Consider the following 25336-nt stretch of genomic DNA (forward strand, 5'->3'; position numbering starts at 1 on the left):
TGCCTCACAGGTGGGTGCTGGGTTCAAGGGACAGATCCTGGCATCACATTGCAGAGCTACGGGATTTCAGGTCTCCTGCTGATGCCCAGGCTCAGCCAGAGCCCCAGGCAGCACATCCCCACCTTGCCACCATGTCAGCTGATGACACCCAAACGCTGCTCAGGGTGTCACCTTTTTCTTCCCAGAGCAGCTCCTCATAAGCCCAGGCTGGGGGACACACTTCTCCTCTCTTGCTTCGATGAGTCACCAAAACCCAGAAGTTGTCACTCCCTTTTAGCAGAAAAGCAACATTTATTTTAAAGTGGAAAACTTTTGGCCTAAAAAACCCCTGCACACCTGGAGGGAACTATCGCACAGACAGGATGCAATCAGAGAGGCCTGCACGCTGAAGTGGCCACTTGCTGCAAAATACAGTGAAAGAAAAACCCCAAACACCCTGTTCAAGGAAAACACCCAAATGGCACTAACCATAAGGACAGAAAAACGGACCGTTTCCCCCCAGTATTCAGGGAGGGGAAGAAGAACGTGTGGCTGTCAAGAAATTATCACCATTTTGCTGAGCCACAAGGAAATCTACCCACGGAAGTATTGAGTGTTGTCAGCCCGGTGACAGTAAGTTGGGGGAACCGCACTGGAAAAAGGGCTAAGTGGTTTGAAAGAAAAGAAAGCAAACCCAGAGCACATCCCAGCCAAATCCCTCGGCACCAGCCTCCCCACGCCCCGCCGCAGGCCAGGAGCCAGCCGGGATGTGGATCCTGTTGGCCTTCACTACCTGGGCATATAGGTGGAGAGATCTGGAAGGCAGGTCACTGGCTTTCTCTTGCTGCCTGTGTCCGGTTGCTTATGATACCTTAGGTACGTCAACGGTCTCAATTTCATCACTGGTGAAATAAGGCATCTCTGTTGCTGGGAAGAGTAAAGATCCAGAGATGGAAACAGCCAAATATATTCAGTGGATATAGAAAAAAACCACTACGCCAGCTCTAATCTTCAGAGCAATATTATTTCAGAGTGGATTGTATCTCGAGGTGAGGCTGCAGGATTAGCAGAACTCTTTTTTCCCCAAGTTGAGTCTGTTTTGCCTGTGGTGGTAACTGGTGAGTGATCTGCCTGTCCTTATCTTGACCCATGAGCTTTTTCATCTTATCTTCTCCCCCGTCCTGTTGAGGAGGGGGAGTGAGAGAGCGGCTGGGTGGGCATCTGGCAGCTAGCCAAGGTCAACCCACCACAAGGTCCCAGCCCTCCCACAGCCCCATTCACTTCCCACTCTGCAGTGCGGTTCCTGAGGAGCATCACTGCCCTTCCTGGCTTCCTGACCCGTGAATTCACCCTATTTCTGAAAGAACTGAGCTGAATAGCTACAGCTAATAATTACATAGTGCAATATTGTGTCTCAGTGCTGCCGCACACACCCCCCTCCCATCTCTACTAACCGGCCCCCCGGACCGTGAAGGTCTGTGGCAGTGCCACATGATGCAGACACAGTTTCTGAGCAATAGCCTGGATTTGGTGCAGGAAGGCGAATTTCCCCCGATTCCCTCCCGAGGTGCGTGAAATAATAGCAGAGCATGCCGCCTCTGGGGCGGTCGTCAGGATCTTTGAAAAGGGGACTCCGGTTTTTTTCTTTAGTTTTGCAAGGCAAGAACATCAATGGAACTGAAAGTAGGTTCACACCACAGTGCCCACCCATGCAAAACTGTAACGAACCACAAAACCAGGCAATTACACAATCTTCTTCTAATGTTTACCAGGTTCATTTTCTGAGCGCTGGCTGCTGCTGCAAACAGCCTCAGAAGAGTTTAGTGGTAGAAATGACCTCTTGGTCTGTTATTGCCAGAAAAACCACTGAGCTTGTCCTAGAGGGTAGAAGCACATAGTTCAGGTCTCTAACAATGAGCCCCAGTCTTCAAATAATCCTTTGAGCATCCACAAACCCAGAGCTCTCGTATCACCTTTCCTCACATACCTGAGCTCAAAGCGAGAAGATGTAAAGCAAGTTTTCCTCCCTGCATGGAAAGGATGGACAGGCATCTCCCAGGAGGATGGAGCTTGAGGTTCACGGTGCCTGCAAAGAACATATGGAAAGGCCGTATCTGATTAACAGTAGATGATGGGCATCTGTTAGACCCAACTATGTCCTTTTAGCCCATTTCAGGAGCTGCCAAACACTGTCCCCGCCAAAATCCAGGCCAAGTTCCCCAGGTTCTCTTCGGTTATGGCCAAAGGCACTATCACACATGTCATCCAGCAGAGGAGAAGGCAGGTAACCACAGACACCACCACAATGCCTACGTGATGTTCCTTCTCCTACAAACCTCCTAAAATAACTAGCTGTTTTTATTAAAAACTCCACTGAAGTGAAGTCGAGGTAAGAAGCAAGTTGCAGTACTGTCTCTGAAGAACGGAGTGTGGGAGCCCACGCGGACACACTGAAGTGTGAGCTGTCTCAGCCATGCCGTGGGATCTGGAGCTGAAACCATCTCTACCCATAAGGGATGGTGAAGGTCAAGGCCAAGGCTGTGTGTACACTGAAGTGTGCAAGCCAAAACCCCACCAGGCGCACACATCGTGGAGCCATGCCAGCTCTGGACACGGTGCCCACCTTGATGCAGGGACACTTTTCCAGGAGAGAAGAGAGATAAGACCAAAGAGCTCTGCAGAGACCAATTCCTTCCTCTGAGCAGATTTCAAAAAACCCTGAGAAATCCCTCTCCAGCTGCCTATAAGGACTCAAGAGGAAGGACAATTTACAACCCCTTCGCACAGGTGTGGATGTGCCCACCCCTCCTCGCATGGCCTGGAGGATCGTGGGGCATCTGCAGCCTCTGCTCCCGTGTCCTCCCCACAGCCTGTGGATAAGCAGTGTTCATGGTATGGGACAACTTTCTCCTCCTTCCCAGAAGAAGGAGGAAATTTCTTCCCTAACAGCCACCGCTACAATCCTTTGCAACCTGGTGGATCCTGCTGGGAGGCAAGGCGCCAGCGAGTCATTCATAAAATTATGCCTCAGGTAGGAAAAAGGCCAGAGCTCTGCATGGGAAATGAAATGCTCTTGAACTTACATAGCTGTCCTGGGGATATTAACATACAAAATTAATGAAGAGCCCTTGAGCGGTTCATACATCAGCCCAGCACACAGCCTTGGTGAACACCAAGCCCCAACGCTCAGCAGGTCTGGGATGTGATTAAGGCAAAGGACGCTCTCAGCAGAAGTGACTCCTGAATTGCTGTGTCCCTACAAGGTTCGGCGGAGGCAGGGCACAAAGTCTCACCTGGATTGGCAGCACATTGACCGGCAGTTTTGGTTCACGCACGGCGTTAGAGGATGCGGGACGCGGTTGCATGATGCTCAACACACATCATCACAAGGGTTGAGGGCTGGGTTACAACGCCAGACCAGACCAGCTGGAGCTCAGGAGACACCAGGCATAAAAGCCATCCTACACTAAGATCAAAGATCCAGTGCCCACCTCCGAGAGTAGATGATAATCAAGGAAATTAAGGACCCACCTTGTGCCAGCCAAGCTTTGTTTGTAACTTCCTAAACTGGGGGTTGCATCCAGAGAGCTGCATTTGGAGAGACCTGTGCGTACTGCTGTCCCCCGTGGCACCCCTGAGCTGGGAGCACCGCGGTTTGGTTACATGCTGCAAGAGAAACGCTTGTTCTCCCTTGTTCCACCTGTCTGTCTGGTCCTTGCCGAGCTGCTCTACAGTTTTCATTTCCTTAGCCGTGGGAATTCATTTGTTTTATGCAATTCTTCAAGCTAAACTTGGTGGGAAGTTTGCTTCCCACACTGCGCCATTTGGCGGCAGCTCTGGGACACAGCGAGGCTCCCTGGGAAGCGGCGGGAGCTGTGGGAGCCAGGACCTTTGGAAGAAGAGCTGGCTGGCCTGCAGTCTGTTACTGCCTCCTTTTGAGGAGCGAGGCATATGCAAAGCACTGCGCCTGCAGCACGCATGAGCTTTGCATTATCCCTCTTCCACTGGGCATTGCAGGCAGCTTTTCCAAATACCTTCTTGTTTCAATCCATTTCTTATTCTTGTCTCTTTTGCTGTCTATACAGCAAATGTAATGTTCAAAGACTGCAGCAGCAGCAGAGCGTGATAAGGTCTTTGGGATCAGTGAGCATCTTTTCATTCTGGGCATCTACACAGCCGATTATCTTTGTCCTGATGGAGCCTTCTGGAATTACCATACTAGCATCATGACATGACATTTGTCACCCAGGAGCTGCACCGCATATCTATCGCAATCACCGGCAGCACGATGAATCACAAATGTGTGGCAAACTTAATTGCATAGGTGCAAACACATTGCATATCCTCAGGCAGGCAAAGCACCGCTAATAGCACTAATAATCTCAAAGTGCTGTAATATGCAAAAGCAGCCAGAGATGACCCTTGCTGTTTGGACTGCCCCCACTCTCCTTCCGCTGCGGCGGCGGAAGCAACACGAGGCAGGAGATAAGAGGAATACCCTGCAAAAGGGAAGAGGCACACGCAACATTTGCATAATCCAAAGACACAGGGGACTATGCACACGTGGTGAAAACCTGCTGCAGCCAAAAATATCCACCTAACGAGGTCAGACCAGGCGTCCTTCCTGACTGAGCCATACTGACACAGCTGGATTTCCCAATTTAGGAAGAAACCAGTATACACCTCAGGAAGAAGAGGTGCTCATCCTCTGACCCTGCCACCCACACGCCAGCAGCACCCAAGTCCAGTGCACAAGCCCGGCACACGGTGGAGTATCCCTACAGAATGAGTGATCACAGACAGCAAAATCACCAATATGATGTCTTTTTCAAAGAGAGCAGCTAGGAATATTTTTTTTTTTTTTTTTAAGAGAGATTTAGGGAGGTCTAAGCTTTGAACCAGGCCCTCAAAAGAAACAAGGAATAATGGATCGTGTTTATCCAGGGAGTAAATGGCAGCACTGAGCGTTCAGGAAATGCAAGACCAGACTCATTTCCTACATGGAAAATAACAATACCTTCTTTCATGCCATAAAGACTTCAGGCTCTCAGTATTTTTACTATGTGCCAGATGACTGAAATAGAGCTACCTGAGTTTAGAGCCACCAAAGAATTAGACTGAAGTTACTGAAGCCATCGCTTTGGCTGAGGTTTCAGAAGGGCTTTTAGAGAAGCACAGAAACAAACCAAATCCAAACGCAGCCTTGCGAGAAGGGCTCTTAGTTTCACATCCAGCCACATTTGGTCAGTGAAAACCTGAACACTGACAGTTTATCAGCTGCACGATTTACCCAAACCTACTTCTGAATAATCATAAATCATAAAAGTGGCTGTCAGCTGCGTGCGAGGCAGTCTCAAGAACAGACATCACGAGCCAACATAACAGCTTAAAAAAATCCTGCAAATGCATAGAATGATTTGACTCATTTAATTGCTTAAATCAAGCCAAAATCCAATTTAATAACACCCTTATATACAAAGAATATGTCACAAATAACACGTCAACAGAAATATATGTTTAACACAAAGAAGTTAGACTGGTTCTGTGGCAGATGCTCGTTTACATATGTATTGATTTAATTACAGATTTCTCTCCCTCCTTTCAAGATTGCTAAAAAAGATTCAGAACACAATCCCAGCACCGCTCAAACGGAGCCAGCTTGACTAGATACACTAATTTTTTTCCTTTGGTTGTGCCTGCAGAGATGTGCAACATTCCTGCTCTTATTGACATAAACAAAGTCGGAGGCACGGGCAGGGCTGCCATGGCTTAAACTCCTGATGCACCGCTGCATGCGAGGAAGTGTGTATCTGTCTTCAGAAGCATAAAAGCCGGAATCAGGCCAGAAAATCCTCTGGTTTTGAGTCTGCATTAAAGCAAATTTCTGTGTGTGCTGCAGCTGTGTATATGAGAGACGAGCGGGATGGATATGCACAGGGGAATAAACCTGGCTGCAGGTTCCCGCACTCCCCAGTTTGCAAAGCCACAGAAATATTTTTCCCAGGCAAGGAGGAGCGATAGAGAAGCTCTTATTTCCCCGAAACCCCTCCCTTCCCAAGAGTTTCTGCATGGAGACGGGCAGCAATTCTCATGAGTCACTGTTACACGGTTGTTTTGTGCCCTACAGCCTGTCAGTGTGGGAAACCTGCCTAGAATAAGACCAGCCTGGCAGCCTGCTGCAGCCCGGGCAGCACCAGCACCCTGCGGGATGATGCCAGAGGTGATTCCCAAACTCATTTCTCACCAGTATTTCCAGGCTGCTTTCCTGTGTAAGGAAGGAAAAATAATTTTAAACCCCCCTACTTTTTGGGATACCACTACACAGCCTGTGGGCAGAGAATGGGTCTCTGTGCAGGGAGAGGGGTCACCGCTTGCGCCGGTGCTGGGAGGACGCTGCATGGCGATGCCTTGCAGGATGACAATGCGTGGTGCATCCCTCGACTCGCTGCCTGCCCGTGGCTGTGAGATCCCATGTGGCTTTGCCTCCTGATCTTCCCCATCATCACACCATCCCACGGGTGTTCCTGCGAGACAAGAGGTCCGTAACAGCGTGTTTTGAACGACCGACCTAGAAGCCTCCTCATCAGACCTGGCTCATCCTCCAGCCCTGCCTGGGTGTGGGCAGGCGTTAGTCATGTGCTGACCAGCTTTGTTCAATATGCCATCTTATAGATGATGCATATGGATTTTATGCCTTAAAACCATCTAATAAACTGAATCCCCTGTACTATTTTTTTTGCAAGAAAGAGGACAAACGGTGCAACTGTGATTCTGGTCCTACATATTTGGTCAAACCCAGAAAAACAGTCCAAATCACCCAGGGCGGGTGTTGGGCAATCATTTCATGCTCTGTCGGCAACAGTAGAGGTCAACGAGAGGGTGCTTAGAACCTGCGTGGAGCAGAGTGGAAACACACCCTGCCCCTCCTGCCCCAGCCCTTTTACTCAGAGCAAATCACTCACCTTCGTGCTACGCAGAGACCTCGGGAGCTGCGAACCCCCCAGCGCGGCGCAGTCCTTGATGCTGTTATTCTAGCAAAGTACCTTTATGATTCACGAGCAAAATAACACCTGGCTGCTCTTTGCACATTTACAATCAGCAGTTATTGGTGGAACCTTAGGCAGGGGAAAAAGAATATTTCAATGCTAATCTTTTCTTAAAACATGGCACTAATCCAGCACCCACAAACAATGTGTGGTAGGTGGAACTGTGATAGTATCACATGTCTCAAATGCCTTAGTTATGTGACAGCTTGACTAAAGCCAGGAGATTTTCCTTAAAATCTACTTATTCTACCTTAAAAAAAACTCCTTTATGCATTGAAAAGTCCAGCTGGAGAACTTTCCTAATTACCCATCATTTTTAATTAGCTCTTGTGTTTTTCTCTGGAGTGATTTGAGTACAGTACCCAGATTGCACACAACGTTCCTCACGCTGGTGAGCTGCACATGGCGACTTTTGTTAAATATAATTTATCTGGCACATGCTTGAGACTTGACGATATTTGGGTAGTTCACAAGAAGTAACATCATTCCTCCCTGCCCTCCTGAGAACCTGGCTTTTCTGCATCAGCCCATACTGCTCTACAACCTACACAAATCCAGAGGTCCTGGTTTCCAGAGCCACAACCAGACCCAGCCAGAGATGGGGGCTGCTCTCTGGGGCAAGTAGCTGGATGGGGTCCACGAAGCTTTGAGACAAACAGACTTTCAAGGCTTTCATGAGAACTCATGGCTAAAGACCAAGACAGGGTTGATCTTCTGCAAGACCAAAACAAAGCGTTGTCCCTTGAGCACATCCTTCAGTGGTACCTGCAAGAGTTGGGTCATCTCTGAGCCTACGAACACGAGGTACCAGATGAAGCCCGTGCGTGCAGGGATGCTTCTCCACTGCCGATGGAGTCACTCGCAGCCGTCCAGGCACGGGGAGACAGCAGCCAGTACAGGATTATTTTAGGCTCAATTACCAGAGATGCCCTTTGGGTGTTCGGTACATTCCGTTTCCTTCCATCCGCTCAATTTGTTTTTTTGTTTGGCAGAGGGATTTACCTAAAGTGCCACTTCTCTTTGGTAAGCGTGCAGCATTGGGAGCTAATGCGAGTGAGTCACAACGCTGAGCGTAGAAACTTTTTATTATAATTGTGGAAGAGAGCTGTTACTTTATCCCTATCTCAGGTGGAAAGGTAGTAAGCAGGAGATGAAATCCTGTTGTATTTCAGTGTGAAATACTGCTTGGTAATATTTCTATAGCCCTGCGCTGTACCTAGCATCTGCCAGGTGGAGAAAGAGAGATGGGGAAAACACAAATTGCTTTGCTCAGGCTCAAACCCAGAGCCTGCAAAGCCCAGGCTAGGGCAATGGGGGGAGATGGGGGTACAGAGTTGAGGATGGAGGTCGGGGAAGCAGCCAGCTTTCTGGGGTGCAAGGGCTTTGTGAGGCCAGCCTTGCTCCTGGGAAGCGCTGCACCCAGCTTAATCCCCGCCGAGAAACCAGGCTGCAGGGGCAGCGTGAATCAGCAGCGTGGGTGCTGACGAGCTCTCAAGATCAGCCAGATTCACGGTGGCCCAGAGGGGACCTGGGGGACTTTTGGCTGGACGGTGTTTTGGGGAACACCACATTTGTGTTGGCTCACAGCCAGCTTGGGTCAGCCAGCTCCATTATGGCTCCAGCCACCCAAAAGCATCCTCCGAGCTGGTCCAGAGCCCCGTGGCTGCAGCCCAGCCGCTGACTTCCCCCCGCCAGCCGCCTTTGCAGCTGCTCAGCAAAGAAATTGAGATCTAGATGATGCGACCACAGCCGAGTTGCTTGCGCAGCAATATTGCCAGTGCGGTAACACACAGCCCTCTGACACGGTGTGCGATACTGAAATGAGGAGAGCATCCTCCCAGCAACCAAGGCACCAAAACCACCGATCTGCCCCAGTTTTCTGCTGAAATCCTCCAAGTGTAACTATATATATTAACTCGGAGGGAAGTACCAAGGTCTCAGTGGACCAGCAGCTAAGTGGATTAGAGGCCTGAGCCCAAAACATGCAGTGTTTTAAACCAGATAGCAGAGGAAAACAGGGCTGGTTCATAGATTGCAGTGCAACAACGCTTTTACCCTTCCCAGGAAATTGCCTTTTCCAGTTATTTCGGGTTTGTCTTCATTTGTACCAAGACCACATGGTCACTGAGTCATGAATCTGCCCAAGGGGAAAAAAAACCCAAACACAGACAAAAAAAAAAAAAAAGTAAGGGGCATTTTTACTGACACCAGCTTTGGAAAAGGCTGGCAGAGCACTGCGCTCTCTGAGCAGAGCACTGATGGGGCAGGCAGGTTTGGCTCCGGTGCCCCTCCCTACCGCAGCTCCGGCTGGGGCGGCTGCAGGCGGCAGCACCAGCCTGCCAGGCTGCCTGGAAATGAAGCAGGCAGAGCCGGCCCTTCAGAAAGGGATAGAAAGGGCTTGGCTCGGTTTGGCTGCCATTTTCCTAGGGGGATTTGGGAGCTCACCCACCCAGGAACAAGGAGCTGTCACGTTCACGAGTGAAGGTGAAAGCCTCTCTGGTCAGGCTGCAAGCTCTTTCCTACTCGTGCTTCTGCTCTCCATGCTGGGGGGAAGGATGCCATGAATTCACTGTTCTTTTCCCCCAAACTGCTTGCTTTCTTCAATGCTTTGAGAACTTTCCCACATAAACCACTTTTGAGATTATTTTTCTAAGAAAAAGGGAAGGAGGGAAGGAGGGAAGGAAAAAGAAAAAGGGAAGGAGGGAAGGAGGGAAGGAAAAAGAAAAAGGGAAGGAGGGAAGGAGGGAAGGAAAAAGAAAAAGGGAAGGAGGGAAGGAGGGAAGGAAAAAGAAAAAGGGAAGGAGGGAAGGAGGGAAGGAAAAAGAAAAAGGGAAGGAGGGAAGGAGGGAAGGAAAAAGAAAAAGGGAGGGAGGGAAGGAGGGAGGGAGGGAAGGAGGGAGGGAGGGAAGGAGGGAAGGAGGGAAGGAGGGAAGGAGGGAAGGAGGGAAGGAGGGAAGGAGGGAAGGAGGGAAGGAGGGAAGGAGGGAAGGAGGGAAGGAGGGAAGGAGGGAAGGAGGGAAGGAGGGAAGGAGGGAAGGAGGGAAGGAGGGAAGGAGGGAAGGAGGGAAGGAGGGAAGGAAAAAGAAAAAGGGAAGGAGGGAAGAAAAAAAAAGGAAAAAAGAAAAAAGGAAAAAAGAAAAAAGGAAAAAAGAAAAAAGAAAAAAGAAAAAAGAAAAAAGAAAAAAGAAAAAAGAAAAAAGAAAAAAGAAAAAAGAAAAAAGAAAAAAGAAAAAAGAAAAAAGAAAAAAGAAAAAAGAAAAAAGAAAAAAGAAAAAAGAAAAAAGAAAAAAGAAAAAAGAAAAAAGAAAAAAGGAAAAAGAAAAAGAAAAAAGGAAAAAAGGAAAAAGAAAAAGAAAAAAGAAAAAAGAAAAAAGAAAAAAGAAAAAAGAAAAAAGAAAAAAGAAAAAAGAAAAAAAGAAAAAAGAAAAAAGAAAAAAGAAAAAAAGGAAAAAAAGGAAAAAAAGGAAAAAAAGGAAAAAAAGGAAAAAAAGGAAAAAAAGGAAAAAAGGAAAAAAAGGAAAAAAGGAAAAAAAGGAAAAAAAGGAAAAAAAGGAAAAAAAGGAAAAAAAGGAAAAAAAGGAAAAAAGGAAAAAAAGGAAAAAAAGGAAAAAAAGGAAAAAAAGGAAAAAAAGGAAAAAAAGGAAAAAAAGGAAAAAAAGGAAAAAAAGGAAAAAAAGGAAAAAAAGAAAAAAAAGAAAAAAAAGAAAAAAAAGAAAAAAAAGAAAAAAAAGAAAAAAAAGAAAAAAAAGAAAAAAAAGAAAAAAAAGAAAAAAAAGAAAAAAAGGGATTTTGGACATTTCCTGACCTTTGCAGCATTGCGCAGGGCACAGGTCACACCTTCAGTTCAGGCAACTACAAATTCACCAGCGCTGATGTGCTCCAGCCAGATCTCGGCCTTGCTGCATGACTGAGCCCCTCACCAGGAGCAGGACTGTCCTGCTTGGCAGAGCCTGCCAGAAAAGAGGCTTAAAATCGCAAGACAGTCAAAAACCCCAGTGATGAGCAAGTGTTTACCAAAGGCTATGTGCCACCCACCCACGTGTGGGTACATGGTGTCCCTTTCTCACCTGTGACGGGGCAAATTAGTTGACACCTGAACAAAAATGAAAGCAACAGCAGCTTGGGTTCCCTTCTCTGAAAGGGATGAGGGATATCAGCTCCAGGTTGATGGCCACCAGCTATGACCATTTTCCCAGGTGACATCGCTGTTAGCATCACTGCGAGATGGCGGTCCCCTGGGCTGGGGACAGCCAGCCCTCTCCCGGTGACCCCGGAGACAGCCCAGCACCCCAGCAAAGCGCTGCCACCTCCAGCCCCAGTGCACGCAGGAGAATTTGTGTTTCTTTCAGCTGCTCAACCAAAATTAGGAATAACATAGAATCATAGAATCATAGAATCATTAAGGTTGGAAAAGACCTCTAAGATCATCGAGTCCAACCATCAACCCAACACCACCATGCCCACTACACCATGTCCCTAAGCGCCTCATCTACACGTCTTTTAAATAACTCCAGGGATGGTGACTCCACCACTTCCCTGGGCAGCCTGTTCCAAGGCCTGACCACTCTTTCAGTAAAGAAATTTCTCCTAATGTCCAATCTAAACCTCCCCTGGCACAACTTGAGGCCATTTCCTCTCGTCCTATCGCTAGTTACTTGGGAGAAGAGACCAACCCCCACCTCGCTACAACCTCCTTTCAGGTAGTTGTAGAGCGCGATGAGGTCTCCCCTCAGCCTCCTCTTCTCCAGACTAAACAACCCCAGTTCCCTCAGCCGCTCCCCATCAGACTTGTGCTCCAGGCCCTTCACCAGCTTCGTTGCCCTCCTCTGGACACGCTCCAGCACCTCCATGTCCTTCTTGTGGTGAGGGGCCCAAAACTGAACACAGGATTCGAGGTGCGGCCTCACCAGTGCCGAGTACAGGGGCACGATCACCTCCCTGCTCCTGCTGGCCACACTAGTTCTGATACAGGCCAGGATGCCGTTGGCCGCCTTGGCCACCTGGGCACACTGCCGGCTCATGTTCAGCCGGCTGTCAGCCAGCACCCCCAGGTCCTTTTCCTCTGGGCACTTTCCAGCCACTCTTCCCCAAGCCTGTAGCGTTGCCTGGGGTTGTTGTGGCCGAAGTGCAGGACCCGGCACTTGGCCTTGTTGAACCTCATACAGTTGGCCTCGGCCCATCGATCCAGCCTGTAAAATGCATAAATGCAAACATAAATGCAAACATAAATGCAAACATACTGTCACATCTCTGTCACGTTTCTGGGACTAGGCTGACTTCAAGTAAAAAGCGAGGCTGATGGGGCAGAGAGGCAATGAACGCCCAGAAGAGGCCATATAAACTGTGGCCGAGTTACCCAGTAGCATTCCTGCCTTTTTTTTTTTTTTTTTTTTTTTTTTAACCTTTAGGTTTTTCTTTAATAGCAAAAGAATCTCTCTTGTTTGTCATTGCAATCCGGGACTATTTTTAACACTGCTAATGAGTGACTAAAATGGGGTGGAGTAGCTAAGCCAGCTACGCTGCTCCCAGCCACCCACGAGCTTTATCTGACCATCAGAGGAGGGGCTGGACCGGGGCCATCCCGGACGAGAAGGCAGAGCAAGGCGCCGGCGAACACGAGACACGCGGAAGAAAATGTTTGTGTCCTGGGACATGCACGGTGAAACAAATGTACAACAGTTCCTGCGGCTTATTAAAAAAAGCCCCAGACTCCTCACGGGGTGGGCACGTCAAACACTGGAGTGTTGTTTCTCCGCATTAATCTCTGAACAGGGCTCACAGAGCGTGTAGCCTGCATCTTATCTGCCCATCAGAAAAAGATAGGAGAAAAACCATCCGTGCAAAGAAATTATTCCTGGATAGGGCTTTAGAAAAGGGACCCACATGAAGGCAAATAGCGCTTTCCCACAGGGTCGGTAATTACCAGAAAATGTAACACCGGACCCACGTTTGTCCTTCGGAGCGGCCTCTGCAGAGGTGCGCTCGCGTTCGGGGGGTCGGAAGCTGCTGGAACGGGTACATCCCGCATCCCTTCTCCTCCCACCACCACCCGATGGCTGCATTCAGAGGAGGAACCGAGAATAACCGTGGGAAGTAGCAGATGGCAGCTGCTGAAGGCAGCGCGCCGCCTGCCAAGTCCTTTCGAGCAAAAGAGCGCACGTACTGAATGGGAATGAAGACGCCATCATCGGAGCATGACGGCAGTATGGCAGCATCGGGAATGCAGCAACAGCCTGAGTGGGAAAGCAAGAAACACTTCACTCTGGACAAACAATATTGTAGAGGAATATATATGTATGTATCTATTTTACATATATATATTATATACATGTATATATAAAAGCCTACCTACTGTAGGAAACTGCTGTGAAATGTTCAAACCTCTATTCGTACTAAATCATTACAGGCAAATTGCACCGATGGGTTAACTATGTTTATCACAGAAGAAAATTAAGATGCCTACAAACCCAGGCACGCCCTGGTGCACGTCGTTGCAGTGGTGTAGAACAAAATACCGGAGCAGAAGAGCCTCCATCCCCCAGCCCCCTACCCCAAGGTCATCGTTCTTCTAACAGCCAGGGAGCACGTGCCTGGTGCGGAGCCCGGCACCACGGCTCCCGGCGCTGAGGAGGGGGGTCCGGGATCAGACACCGGCCCTGGGGCTGCCCGGGCACTTGCTCCCTTTCCCCAGGTCTGCCGCACAGCCGGATGGCGAGGACGCGGCGCTGCCAAACCTGGCAGCAATGACTCAAAGTGTTCCCGTGTCGAGGCAGAATCAGTGATGCCTTGTGTCCTTGCAATAAGTGACATGCATTTAAAAACAAGGGTTTTTTCCCCTGCGCTGTCCAACCCCATTTGGTTGGTTCACCAGAAACACGGGCTTTGTAAGTCACCTTGAATACTCCCAGCTGTGACATGCACAGGACCAAACTGTTCCGAGACGCACTGCATTTTAAGAGCATTTAGATATACTGTAATATATCTTTTCAGACCTTAGAGCTAAACTATTTAAGCATTTTCTTTTAGGAGGTATGACAGAGGGAGACAAAAATAATTTTTCAGTAGTTTGAAGCAGTAGCTTCACTGGAATTACAGAATACGCTAGTAAGATAAGATATACGGAGTACATCTTTGCTTCAGCCCATAGAGGAAGTCAGATTGTATTACCACATAGCCTTAAAAATCAGAGAATTAAGTGGTTTGTGGATGACAAAAGAAAACTAATTGGAGAGGTATTCCTAAACATAAAAGAGAAGAAAGGCAATTTTGTAGAAATATTAAAAATGAGTGATTTTTCAGTGCTTATCTACAGGAAGACAGGACGTTGGTCTACCTTTTATTAATTTAGTTAAAATGATTCCTCTTGTATGTGATCTCAGGTTGGTCTAGCTCGTGTATATGCTAGAGCAAGTCTATATGATATAAACCGGGATTTTTAAAATTTTTCTTTTTAAGCAGTACCATAAATGTCTAAAGTTGCTGAACTCAAATTATTTATAAAATTACACAAGGCGTTATAACTGAAAAAGACCAGTGGCAGCGTAGATATCTGTTGTAAACAGAGGCACAAACACTTAACACCAGCTAAGGATTTGTCCTGTAAATCACAAGCTCTAGGATCTCAAACGTCAACTTTCCTTAAGCAACTGCATAGAGCTGTCAGATAAAGTTAATTGTGCTCCTTTACATTAAATTAATGTATAGCTAATGAAGAAGGAAAAATAAACCCAAATCTTTTTTATCCTTAGGATTTACAATGAAGGCTAAGCAGTCGCTCTTACTGGAGGGATTATATACACAAACCTAAACATCAGTCATATGAGGTTTTACTCACAGTAGCTTCAGCAAACATATTTCCCAAGGGCGAGCGGTGAAGCGAGGTGGGGATCTGAACGTGCAGGATCGGGGCACGGTTCATGGCTGCCACGTCTGCTGCACGGGGGAGCATCGAGACCACCCCCCGCTCAGCCGTTCTGAGGTCAGTGGGATGCAGTTACCGCGAACGGAAGGATTTTTGCTTGTTCTGGTGACAGAGCCCTTTAAGCTCAATAATTTAAAATTCAACCACACAGGGTTTATTTAGAAAAAGAACCTTTTACACCTGCGGAGAGCCTGGGAAAACAGATCATTCCCACCTCCAGCTTTTTGCTCACTGGTATTTTAATTGCATCCAGTGAGGACCCAGATTTCCTCCCAGATCTCGTGTTAATTCACTGTTTTCTACAGAATGATTATACATTATGAGAGGGCAAAACAGAACCTTCGGGCATATGCATATTACATAGTTTCTGAAGAATGTCCCTGTGAATTGCAAGTATGGTTACAAATTACTGTACTTCCAAAACATAAATATGATAACGTGCTTTGCTGACCTGTGGTTGAAGTCTCTTCCCATAGTCTAAGACTATTTTAAACGATACAGAGATATCAAATCAAGATAAGAAGCTGCAGCACCGAATTTACGCTAACTGCATCCCTGCAGTTATCAGTTATTAACTGCATTGATAAGAATTGTGCTTCTTATAAGAGATAAATAAATAAACACAGAAAGATTAAAAAGTGCTAAGAGTCCTTTCGGAGAGGGCTACATGAAAAGCCTTAAGTAGACAATATTTCTTCACAACAAACATACTGTCAGATTTAATACCACAGCTATTAGAAGTTACTGAGTAGAAAAAGATGATTTTTCATTCCCCAAATAGTAAATAGTACATGTATTCTTCCAACTGAGAGAAAAAGCACAGAATAGCTGCAGTTCATTTCTTCTTGATTCACAGTTGCAAATAGTAAAAGTTCACAGCAAGCAGTTCTCTTTCAGAATAAAGTAGAAACATCCAGTTGCTAAAAGTACAAATCTCGTCTTCTGTCATGAATCTGAATACCTGAAAGACACAGCAGTATCAGGACAGTCAAACAGCATAGTCCATGCAATCTCTTAGAATGTTGCGCAAACAAAATTGCACCTTTGGGTCTGATGCAAGAAGGCCCTTACTAGAATAACCACAATGACCCATCCAAAGTATCCCCAAAATATTGCACATCAAAGAACCAACATCAGGGTATGACACAGTCTCAAGAGATCAATAAAAATCTGGAAGCCTGAATGCTTTGGGAATAATTTCTTAGAACAACTCTCCTAGTAGTGTGGTGGGTTTGCTGGTGAAAGCTGGAATAACGCTAGCACGCAGGTCCAACAGGGACCTCACCCTAAGCCGAGTGCTTGAGATACAAAGCAAGGGGTGTCCTATCTTTCTGGGATCTGAAATTTGGACAGCCAGCGCAAAATAGGCGTTGTGAAGTGGCAGGCTGATGATAAAACCACAGAAACTAAGGTAGATGGAGTTAGAAAATCATGTATTTAATTCTGATTTAATCATGTATTTAAAATTAATTTTAATTTCCCTCTTCTCTGTTAACGTAGTTATGGGAGGTGGTGTGTATATCTTGTATATCTTTTGAAATACAGTCTGGAAGCAACCAAGGAAGCACCTTTAATTCTGTGTGCGTAAGCAAGGCAGCTATCATGCCTAGGTGAGTATTAATTTGTTCCAAACCTCCTGGTTTCATTACTCACCTGCAGTGGCATGGCTTACACTGGGATTTTCTGAGCCTTGGTAAGAGCTTGCTTTCCTCTCTTAAAAAAAAATAAAATACTGGAGATGAGCAGAGATTCAACATAGAGCTAAAAGTAGGCAGTAGTTCCTAAAGAAATCTTGTGCTTTTGCAGCCCAGCCTATAGCACAGGTGCTGGGGAGCTCTGTGCTGTCTGGCACAGCAATATACACTTCCATAAATATAAATATCAGCTGTTCTTAAACATGACACAGCGCAACGAGAAGTATATTTAACAGATAGAGCCAAGAAACAGGGACTCCCACAGCCAGACTAGATGCACACATCCTAAGGATTTGCCAAAGACTCCCTGTGAACAAGGGCCAGCCGTTTATTATCTGTTCTTTTTGGGTTGCTTGATAAGCACATGCGTGGCGTTACACGTGTGGTGTTATGAGGTTCCTCGAACATTCAGAAAGGCCCTGTAAACATCCTGAAAGAAAAGGATTTAATTGGCGATAGTTGGGGAACATTGAGCTGTTTAATTTCCTTTTCAATTTTTCCCCTCTCATTTTCTTTCTGAAATTTTGGACAAAAGTCCACTGTTGTTAGCACTGCTCCCCTTTTTCAATCCCAAGATTAGTTCCATGCAACATCTCCTTTTTTGGAGGAGTCGGTTCCTCGGGCTCCCAAGCCTCGATAGGCTCACATTGACCCCTTGCGGGAAGAGGGCACCTAACCTTGTTCTTAAATGAAATCCTAGAAGTCCAGACAGTGTCTTTAAAGTAATTAGGCTGTCATTTACTAGCTGCAAAAAGTCTAGGGTGCGTGCCTGTGCAATACATACATACAGCCTCAGCTAAATCTATCTAACTACGTATCGTAAGCAGAAAATTTGTATTCCAGCTGGAGACATACACACTCTCCCTTTTCCATGCACAGACACACACAGGCATTAGACACTCTAGCAGGAATAAGTTAGCAAGACACCTACAGTTGGGGTCCTCATAACCACATAGCTTCGGTATAGCCTCAGAAGAGGACCTGCGGATAAGACTGCCCGCAGATATAAACCGTTCTTTTAGCCCGTGTTCTGCCAAATTCCTGCTGATGCAGATTCGGAACTGGGTAACCCATCGGTATTTCACAGCTGCTTATTTTTCAAAACCTAAGACTCAGGATCACTTCTTCACACGCCTGGCCCTTTTTATCTAGAAGCACCGGGTAGGAGGCGTCGTATTTTTCCAGCAGACTCCCTAAACAATTTCACAACCCTTTTTCTTGGAGACCATTGCCAAGCTGACTATCTGGGTAACGCCCAGGAACAGCAATGCAGGCGTACGCTAACAGGGCGCCAGGGCTCTGGCCAGGAAGCCTGATCCCAGAGAGCTTCTCAAAGGCAGAAATTACTCACAAGGGAGCAATTTTATCCAGCAGTCTTAGGTGCTGTGGGGACGTCAGCTCCCAGGAAATGGACTTCAGACACCAGCCATCTTTATTCTGTGTGCTGGCAGTACCTAGGATTGGGATTCCTACTAATTGTTAATAATAAATAAGCAACAATCATCGCTCCTGCATGAATTGCATTAGCTCTGGGAATCTACTGCGGAGAGCAATCGCAGCCTTTGACACCAGGGCGGCAGTGCTTCATGGCAGGCAGCAATTAGCTGGGAGACAAAGCAAGACCGGCCCGCCAGCCCCTTTACCCTCGTCCTTCCAGCTACAGACAGAGACTGGGGAGGGAGAGAAATCCCTGGCCTTTCTGGTAAGGGCTGCAGCTTCACCTCCTGTGTTCAGAACATCAATTAACACCCTACACAGTAAAACAGGTTGCTCAGGGTCTTACTGGCCACCCCTTTCCAGTCATAATACCGGAGCATCTGGTACACACCATACCTGCTACCTATAAGGTAGAGATCCTGATAGCACCGTGAATAATGTTTATATTCACTTAAAATATCCCCCTAATGTAAGCCAGAAGGTAAAATATTGTGCAAGTCAGCAATGCATATTTTTTGATTAAGCCATACTATATAGCTAATCAATCCCAAGTACCACAGCACACATCATGAGTTATCTATTGAAAAAAACTTCTCTGAGCTGGGCCGAAGAAGGCTCCAATTTGAGAACCTTAGGAACAGACTGTATTATTTTGTCTCTTTACATAAGATGTCATCAAAGAATAAAGTGATAGTAAGTATTTCCTTACCTCCCCCAGGAGCTGAACTTTGACTTATATTTTGTAACCTAGCAGGTCCAGTCATACAAGCAGAACTTGAGTGTTGCTTCATGGTACATTCTTGCATGGATGTTAGGCACCTTTCCTGTTGCAGGAGACCAAGAAGAGAACCGTATTTCCTGTCAGAGATCGGTTCATCTACCGCGTGCAGCTCAGGCAAGGCATGATGATATACCGAACTGGTAAGGCTGGGAGTCCCCATCGAAGGGAAGGGCCATAAATCTGCAGGTTGAGTTGGATGACTCCGCAGAGCTGGTGGCTGGTATTGGCCTGCCATACCAGCAGCAGAAAAATTCAGACCAGAATTTGGCATGTTTGTTGCAGAAGATGACGGATATGGTTTGGAGCAATGTGAAGAGAAATTCCACTGATGGGGAGACATGCTATCTACTTAAAAAGAGAAAGAAAGCATCTGAAGTCCCATCAATTCTTACTTTTTTTCCACGGCAAATTCCAACGGACTTCAAAGGGAATGCTACCAGACTGCATATTCATTTTTACAGAAATATATATTCACTTTAGTGCTGCTTATCTTAAAAATCAACCACAAATTCACACTAAAAGCAGACTACACCACCACCATCAATACTTTCAAATAAATATTACATGTGTTTTCTTACAGGCCACTAGCATAGGCAGGTTTTTAACAATTGCAAGCTTAGACAAATATATTTTTGCAAAGACGATAAATTAAATCATAATGCACTTAATGCATCTGACAGTGATGGAGGCTCTTGGCTGGAAAATGAGGACCCAGTCCTGCCAACAGGCCCATGGAGAGCTTGGGAAGCACCCCAGCAAGCACAGGGATTTACCCTGAAAGTCCCAGCTACATAATCCAGGGCTTTGCAAGCACAATTTTCTTGCTTTCTGTTTGCGTACAGTTCCAAATTTAAGCACGCTGCGTCTTAAGTTCCTTAGTGAAAGTTAGTCACCCCCGTCTAACGCCACGCTCACGCATGGAAAGCGGCTCACCGTTCTTCAGGACAACAGTCTCGCCCTTGTGCTTTGTGCTCAGGTCTTGCGGGTTCTTGGCATTGCTTAGAGCTCTAGAAAAATGTTCATCTACCACGCTGTTAATATCCCCTTGGAAATACGTAAATACCACACTCTGAGACCCCCATTCTGTTTTCACAGGTTCTTTGCTTTTACACGGCTTTGGAGAGAGCTTCCTTGTTTCTTCCATTTTCAAGAACCAACAGCCTCTGCCAAAAAAAACCAGATCGGTCAAAGAAAGTGCAGTCAGTGGTGAGCCCATCTTCCTCCTGAAACTGGTAGGGCCAGAAGAGCTGTTACTAGTAAGATTAGATTCTTTATCTGGGTTTCTGCTTCTTCCACGCACCTTTTCTTTACTGATTTCCTTATTATATAGTTCTAATATGAAATACTTTAAGTATAAAACAAAAGGAGAAACCTTTCAATAAATATGTACTACATTTTTCAGAATTGTGATGGGAGTGCATTCTTCCCAGTCAGACAAATTGAGTCCAACGAGTCTTTAACTCTTTCAATGCAGTATCTTTTGCTGATGAGCTCTAAGTTTGATATAACTGTACAATATGCAACCTTAGTAAGGGATACTGCACCCTGAAAGCAGTGAATGGCTCAGAGATGCAGAGAGCCTGATGGATACCAACCTTGTATGAGTCACCTGCCAACGCTATGGCATCGGCTCTACTGAAGAATAAAACGAGCACACCTATCCATCAGCTGTCATTTCTCACCCCTGCCTTCATCCATCCGTATAACCCTGGGCTTAGGACCTAGCACTGTGCAAACATACCCCGAGGATGGAACTGTGCTGAAAGAACTGAAGCACTTCGGCAAATAATTCAGACAATATAGAGGTGGCATTAGCCCTGGATGAAGCTCAGGGTGAACTTATCAAAATGCTTTGTCCAACTCTGGTTTTTGCATTGTTCAAAAACCGTATTGACAAAGCGGAAAAAAAATTAAAGAAGAAAAATATACTAATTGGAGCTTAAAATAATAAATTTAGATAAGGTAAAGTTCAAAGTACCTTGATCACTGTCAGCACACACCCCCACAAGGAAAAGACTTCTGAGAGTAATTAGTTGCTTCACCTGTTAGAAAAAGACACTCAGATTACATGATTGGAAATTCAAATTATGGCAAATTCAAGTAAAAAAAAAAAAGGCAAACAAAAAACTTCTTTTGTTTGAAACAACTTACCTAGGAACGTGGCAGGTCTGCCAGTTGCTTAAAACTTTGGTAGCAAGACTGCTAAAACACACACTGTAGCTCAACCAGAAGTTATGGATTTTGGGCAGGAATTACTCTAAAAGAGTTTGCAGGAAGTCAACAGAAGACTATAAGACTCCTTTTTGTTCTCCTTAAAAATCTCTGCTGCCAGATATGGTAAGAGTAGGACAAGGAACGTCACTGCTTGCCCTGGAGAAGCATCGTTTTTATGCATTTGTGCAGTTTCTGGCCACAGGGGAGCTAGTTCTACAACCAGAGCTCATACGTTCTGCTGTAATCAAAATCATATTTAGCAATGCTTAGGCTATGGATGCAGTGAGAAGCGCCTGCTGTTTCTATTCAATTTTCCAGTCTCATTGTCAGCTCATCACACTGCATAGCATAACTGATTTACCTTGGTAGCAAAAAGCCGGCTGTTATTTTTCAGAGACCAGGGAAACCTTCGGCCAATAGCCAGTTGTATCATGCAAAACCTAATGAATCATTAGATTTGTGTTTCCATCCAACTAACCCTGCAATACGCAGCATTGCTTAACCTATTCCAATACATTTATCTGATTTCTTTTCTAATCATAACCCCCCCAAATCCTCAGAAGCTTCCTAATAAACATTGCACTTATCTGTGTCTCGAAGGGTGTTCTGAAGTATCTGCAAAGGCTGCCTCCAAATGGTCTCTCAGTGTTTCTTACACATGAAAACACTGTTCAGGCTGCAAACCCAAGTATTCAGACATTAAGAAATATGAGGATTAAGATTATCCAGCCATAATCCATCCCCCTTTTTATGCTTAAGCCTTCATCTACAAACTTCTTGTTTATCATTTGCTTCTATGTCTAGTTTTGCTTGTTACCTCTACCTCCCCTATGTTCTCTGTTCAGTTCTCCCCCCTTCATGATCCCTTGCTCAGCTAGCCCTAATCCCCTGCCATCAACTACCAAATTATGTTCAATCTCAAGAGTTTCTCGGTCCTCATTTTAGGATTTCTTTTGCTTTGCCTTTCCTGCATCCTTTCCCCAGCTCCAAACCCAAACACAGTGGTGGGGATGGGACACATGCAGGCTGGTCACCAGTTCGGAAATGCAAAAGGATACTCTGTAATAGTCACCTGATTCAGAAGACCATCTTTCAGAACTTTAAAACTGACCAAACTTTCCCAAACACAGAAACTTAAACCGAAAAACCTTCCTCCCGATTTACAGGCACCTTCCCAAGGCACATGAGGGGAGCAGGAACTAGCACAACCCAGCCAAACAACTGGAAGAACTTCAAGCACAGGAAGAGACACTATTTTTTCCCAGTCTTGTTTTAGAAAGCAACCCACTTTAGGTTAAGAAGCTTTCTGGTTGCTCAGCTGGAGGCCAAGGCTTGCCATGGAAAATTCCAACCCAAGCGGTGAAAGCTTGGCAAAGTCATCAGCGACCATATGGCCTGAGAAAGGACTACATCAGGCCATCTCGACAGCAAGCAGCGAACCAGCTCTTCCTACACTGCTCCACCGCTACACATCAACATACAATTTAAAAAGCATTAGAGCTCTGGCCCAGAGGTCAATTTTTCCCGTTCCTCACTCAGCCAGCCATTGTGTCTTTGCACCACTTTATTAACATGCTTAACTTGCTCGTGACATTAATTGTAAGTTCTTTTAGCACCGTTTATTGGTGTGTAGCAGCTGTTATGTGAATTGTGATCACAGTAGTTACAATGCTAGAAAAATACATTTTTTTAGAAGAAAGAATGGTCATTTATCTATTTTTTTCTCATTTCCCTTAAAAACCTCTTGCGCTTTCCAAGAAGTAGTCATAAGAAGGCTGGATATAACCTCGGTTATACCTCAGTCCTCTCAGCGACCATAGGCACATGAGGAATGTAATGTCCCAAGAGTCAGGGCTTAGATTTGGTGCACTGTGCTCTTCATTACCTGAACTGCCCATTCTTCCGTCTTCCAGCAGGAAGTCTGCAAAAAAAGGCAGAAATCCTTCCGATTTGTGTCTGCCACAAACTCCTGTCAAAGTATAGTAGAAGTGGAGCTCAGGATGAAACGGACTCAGCTCACCTCACACTACTCTCAGAATGGGTTAATTATGGCAAAATAGTGCAAGTAATTGTCTAGGTTATTCGTCCTTCAGACGGACAAGGATGCACGGTCAACACAGGCTTAAGAGACGTGGCTGTCGACTGCTCACCACAAGTGACAATACTTTACAATATTTTTCACATTCCCCACCCTTGCTGGTACTATTAATTACCCATCACTGTAGCATCAGACAGGGAACTCTGTATTCTCTATTTCACGCAGCCCAAACCAGTTTTAAAAATAAATAAAATTTAAAAATTTCCACTTCCCAAATATTAAGCAATAATTTAACAAGCAGGCATTCTCTTTCATCAAGTAGCTTTCAAATAAGGGAACATTTGAGAAAGTCAGTGAACACACATTGAAATTATCATTGAATTCTCCTACCTTAACTCACTGTCACGAGCGGTGTCACACCAGTAAGATTTTTCAGATGTGGGACGGTCATGCTGTGGCCAGCAGCGTGGGATCCTTCCCCCGGCAGGCTATCTGCCTCTGCAGTGACTGCAGGAGGAGACAAGCAACGTGCATGAACTCCCTACATGCTTTCTAGCCTCTAGCTGCGAGTGAACTAGGCGTTTCCTTCAGCCTATCTGCTAAGAATGCATGAAATGCACTCCAACAAGTCAACCGGGTTAGGAGGTTTCAGGAATGAGGAAAATAGGATTGTAAGTAGGTTTGTTGTTTTGGTTTTTTTTTTTTATGACAATGTGTACACAATAAAGACAACAGTGTCTGGACTTTGGAAGAGTTTAGAGTAAGACGATAAACAAGTTGTGGCAGAGAACCAAACTTGGCCAGGGTCAGAAAGGACTTTCCTATGCCAGGTTAGAGCATATTCAGCATTAAGTGTGTAACTACAAACATTTGCGAGAAGAAAAAGATCACCTGTCTCCATCCCAGATAAGCTGGATAACCAATTCTCTCTCTCTCCTTTGCTAGATCTGTTTAAATGACTATAGAAATCTTGAGAAAATAAAAATATCATTCTTTTTTCTGTAAGGGCTGTAGCAAGAAACAGGTAGCTTGGGGTTTTTTTGTAGCAAGTTTACCAAAATTACCGAATTGCAGCCATTCCAGAAATGCTGAATCAGGGTCCAATTTGCCAGTCTCCGCTGGAAAAATACACTGGGGGAACTAGAGTCACCAAACTGGTGACATTATGTCTTTTATGCAGTAGCTTAACAGTTTGTTTACTCACCCAGAAAGTAGGAGAGCACAATCCAATTCCCTCTGCCTAAATACGTATGAATCCGCCCTCTGCCATCTCCCAGAACAACTTAACTACCAGGCTGTGAGACTTCCCGGGACAGCGCTTAGTCTTTTGTTGGCACACTCTTTGCATAAACACGTTTTCATTGAGACAGACTGGATTCCAGTCTATCAGCAGGGCAAGTGCCCTCAACATCTCAATCCCTCTTTCTTTGCTCCCCTTTGCTAAACTGTTTCATACAGCAGAGATTTCTTCTGCTAAAGCTTTTCAAGACCTCATTCAAGAATTTCCTCTTAGGCTGGCAGTTAAAGCACTCACAAGGTTGTTAGATGGCATCAGTTGAAAGCTCCTAGGTGAACAGCCCAACGTAAAAATGGGATTACTGAGTAAAAATGGGATTATCATCCCTGTTCCTTTGTAGTATAGGAGTTGAAACAACTGATTTCCAGTGCTTTTTAAGCATTCAAAACGTTAAGCTTTGAACAACCAAAAAAAAAAGTTTTGTTAAATCTTCCGTTTCTGAGAACAAAAATTGAAATTCTGCTCGTCCTTAACAAACACCCCCCAACCTCCATTATAACTCTGGCGTCTGCAGTCATTCCTCCTGCTCCTTTTACCTTCGTGCAAGGTCCATTAACACACCGAGCCAGAACGAAGTCTGAGACAAAACCCACAAAGAGGGAACAAATACCATGTCCCACTGTAAACACTTACAGTTCTGGCGACATGTATACTGGACTCCAGTTGGAAAGCTCTGGCATGTTAACACATATGCTTTCTAAATTGAAGTCACTGTGCACCAAATGCTACGGTACCTTTTACTGAGGAAAAAAGTAAGACAAATATGTTATCTCAAAACTAATCAGAAAAGACTTGTTTTGTTCACGAGTTTGTTTATTAAAAAGGTAGTATAAAACACAACCCCTTTAAGAAACAAAATTGAAGACAAATCAAGGAATTCTCAGATGTTGTCACAAGTCTAGAAATCATTCAAATATGATTTTTTTTTT

At 45.5% G+C, this 25336-nt stretch overlaps 1 protein-coding gene and 1 long non-coding RNA gene across 3 annotated transcripts; both read right to left on the bottom strand.

The window, feature by feature from the left end:
- Positions 1 to 1805: 1805 nt before the first annotated feature.
- Positions 1806 to 11769, bottom strand: LOC142087902 (uncharacterized). Its single transcript, XR_012675666.1, has 3 exons — positions 11705 to 11769; positions 1967 to 2065; positions 1806 to 1856 (listed from the first exon to the last, which is right to left on the bottom strand). It is a non-coding gene; the product is annotated as an uncharacterized LOC142087902 (long non-coding RNA).
- A 187-nt stretch (positions 11770 to 11956) lies between these two features.
- On the bottom strand, positions 11957 to 25212 carry VGLL1 (vestigial like family member 1). 2 transcript variants are annotated; one of them, XM_075162015.1, is made up of 7 exons: positions 25041 to 25212; positions 23501 to 23617; positions 20837 to 22993; positions 19792 to 20021; positions 18787 to 19203; positions 16600 to 16659; positions 11957 to 15907 (listed from the first exon to the last, which is right to left on the bottom strand). In XM_075162015.1, the coding sequence occupies exons 4-7, from the start codon at positions 20000 to 20002 to the stop codon at positions 15867 to 15869; spliced, it is 729 nt and encodes a 242-aa protein (XP_075018116.1). In that variant the 5' UTR covers positions 20003 to 20021; positions 20837 to 22993; positions 23501 to 23617; positions 25041 to 25212; the 3' UTR covers positions 11957 to 15866. The 2 variants fall into 2 exon arrangements, with proteins under 2 accessions (XP_075018116.1, XP_075018115.1); XM_075162014.1 differs by having other exon boundaries at positions 18787 to 19206.
- Between the last annotated feature and the right edge of the window lie 124 nt (positions 25213 to 25336).

The sequence above is a fragment of the Calonectris borealis genome, chromosome 13 (assembly GCF_964195595.1).
Source record: "Calonectris borealis chromosome 13, bCalBor7.hap1.2, whole genome shotgun sequence".
NCBI classification, from domain to species: domain Eukaryota; kingdom Metazoa; phylum Chordata; class Aves; order Procellariiformes; family Procellariidae; genus Calonectris; species Calonectris borealis.

Bases quoted from the DNA above. Each gene is read 5' to 3' on its own strand.
- VGLL1 (XM_075162014.1), bottom strand. From the start codon at position 20,002: ATGGAAGAAACAAGGAAGCTCTCTCCAAAGCCGTGTAAAAGCAAAGAA. The intron at 19,207-19,791 runs GTGAGCCGCTTT...TCTCTTTTTAAG, and splicing joins GACTGTTGTCCTGAAGAACG to TAGATAGCATGTCTCCCCAT. The intron at 16,660-18,786 runs GTAAGGAAATAC...TTTTTTTTTAAG, and splicing joins AAGTTCAGCTCCTGGGGGAG to AGAGGAAAGCAAGCTCTTAC.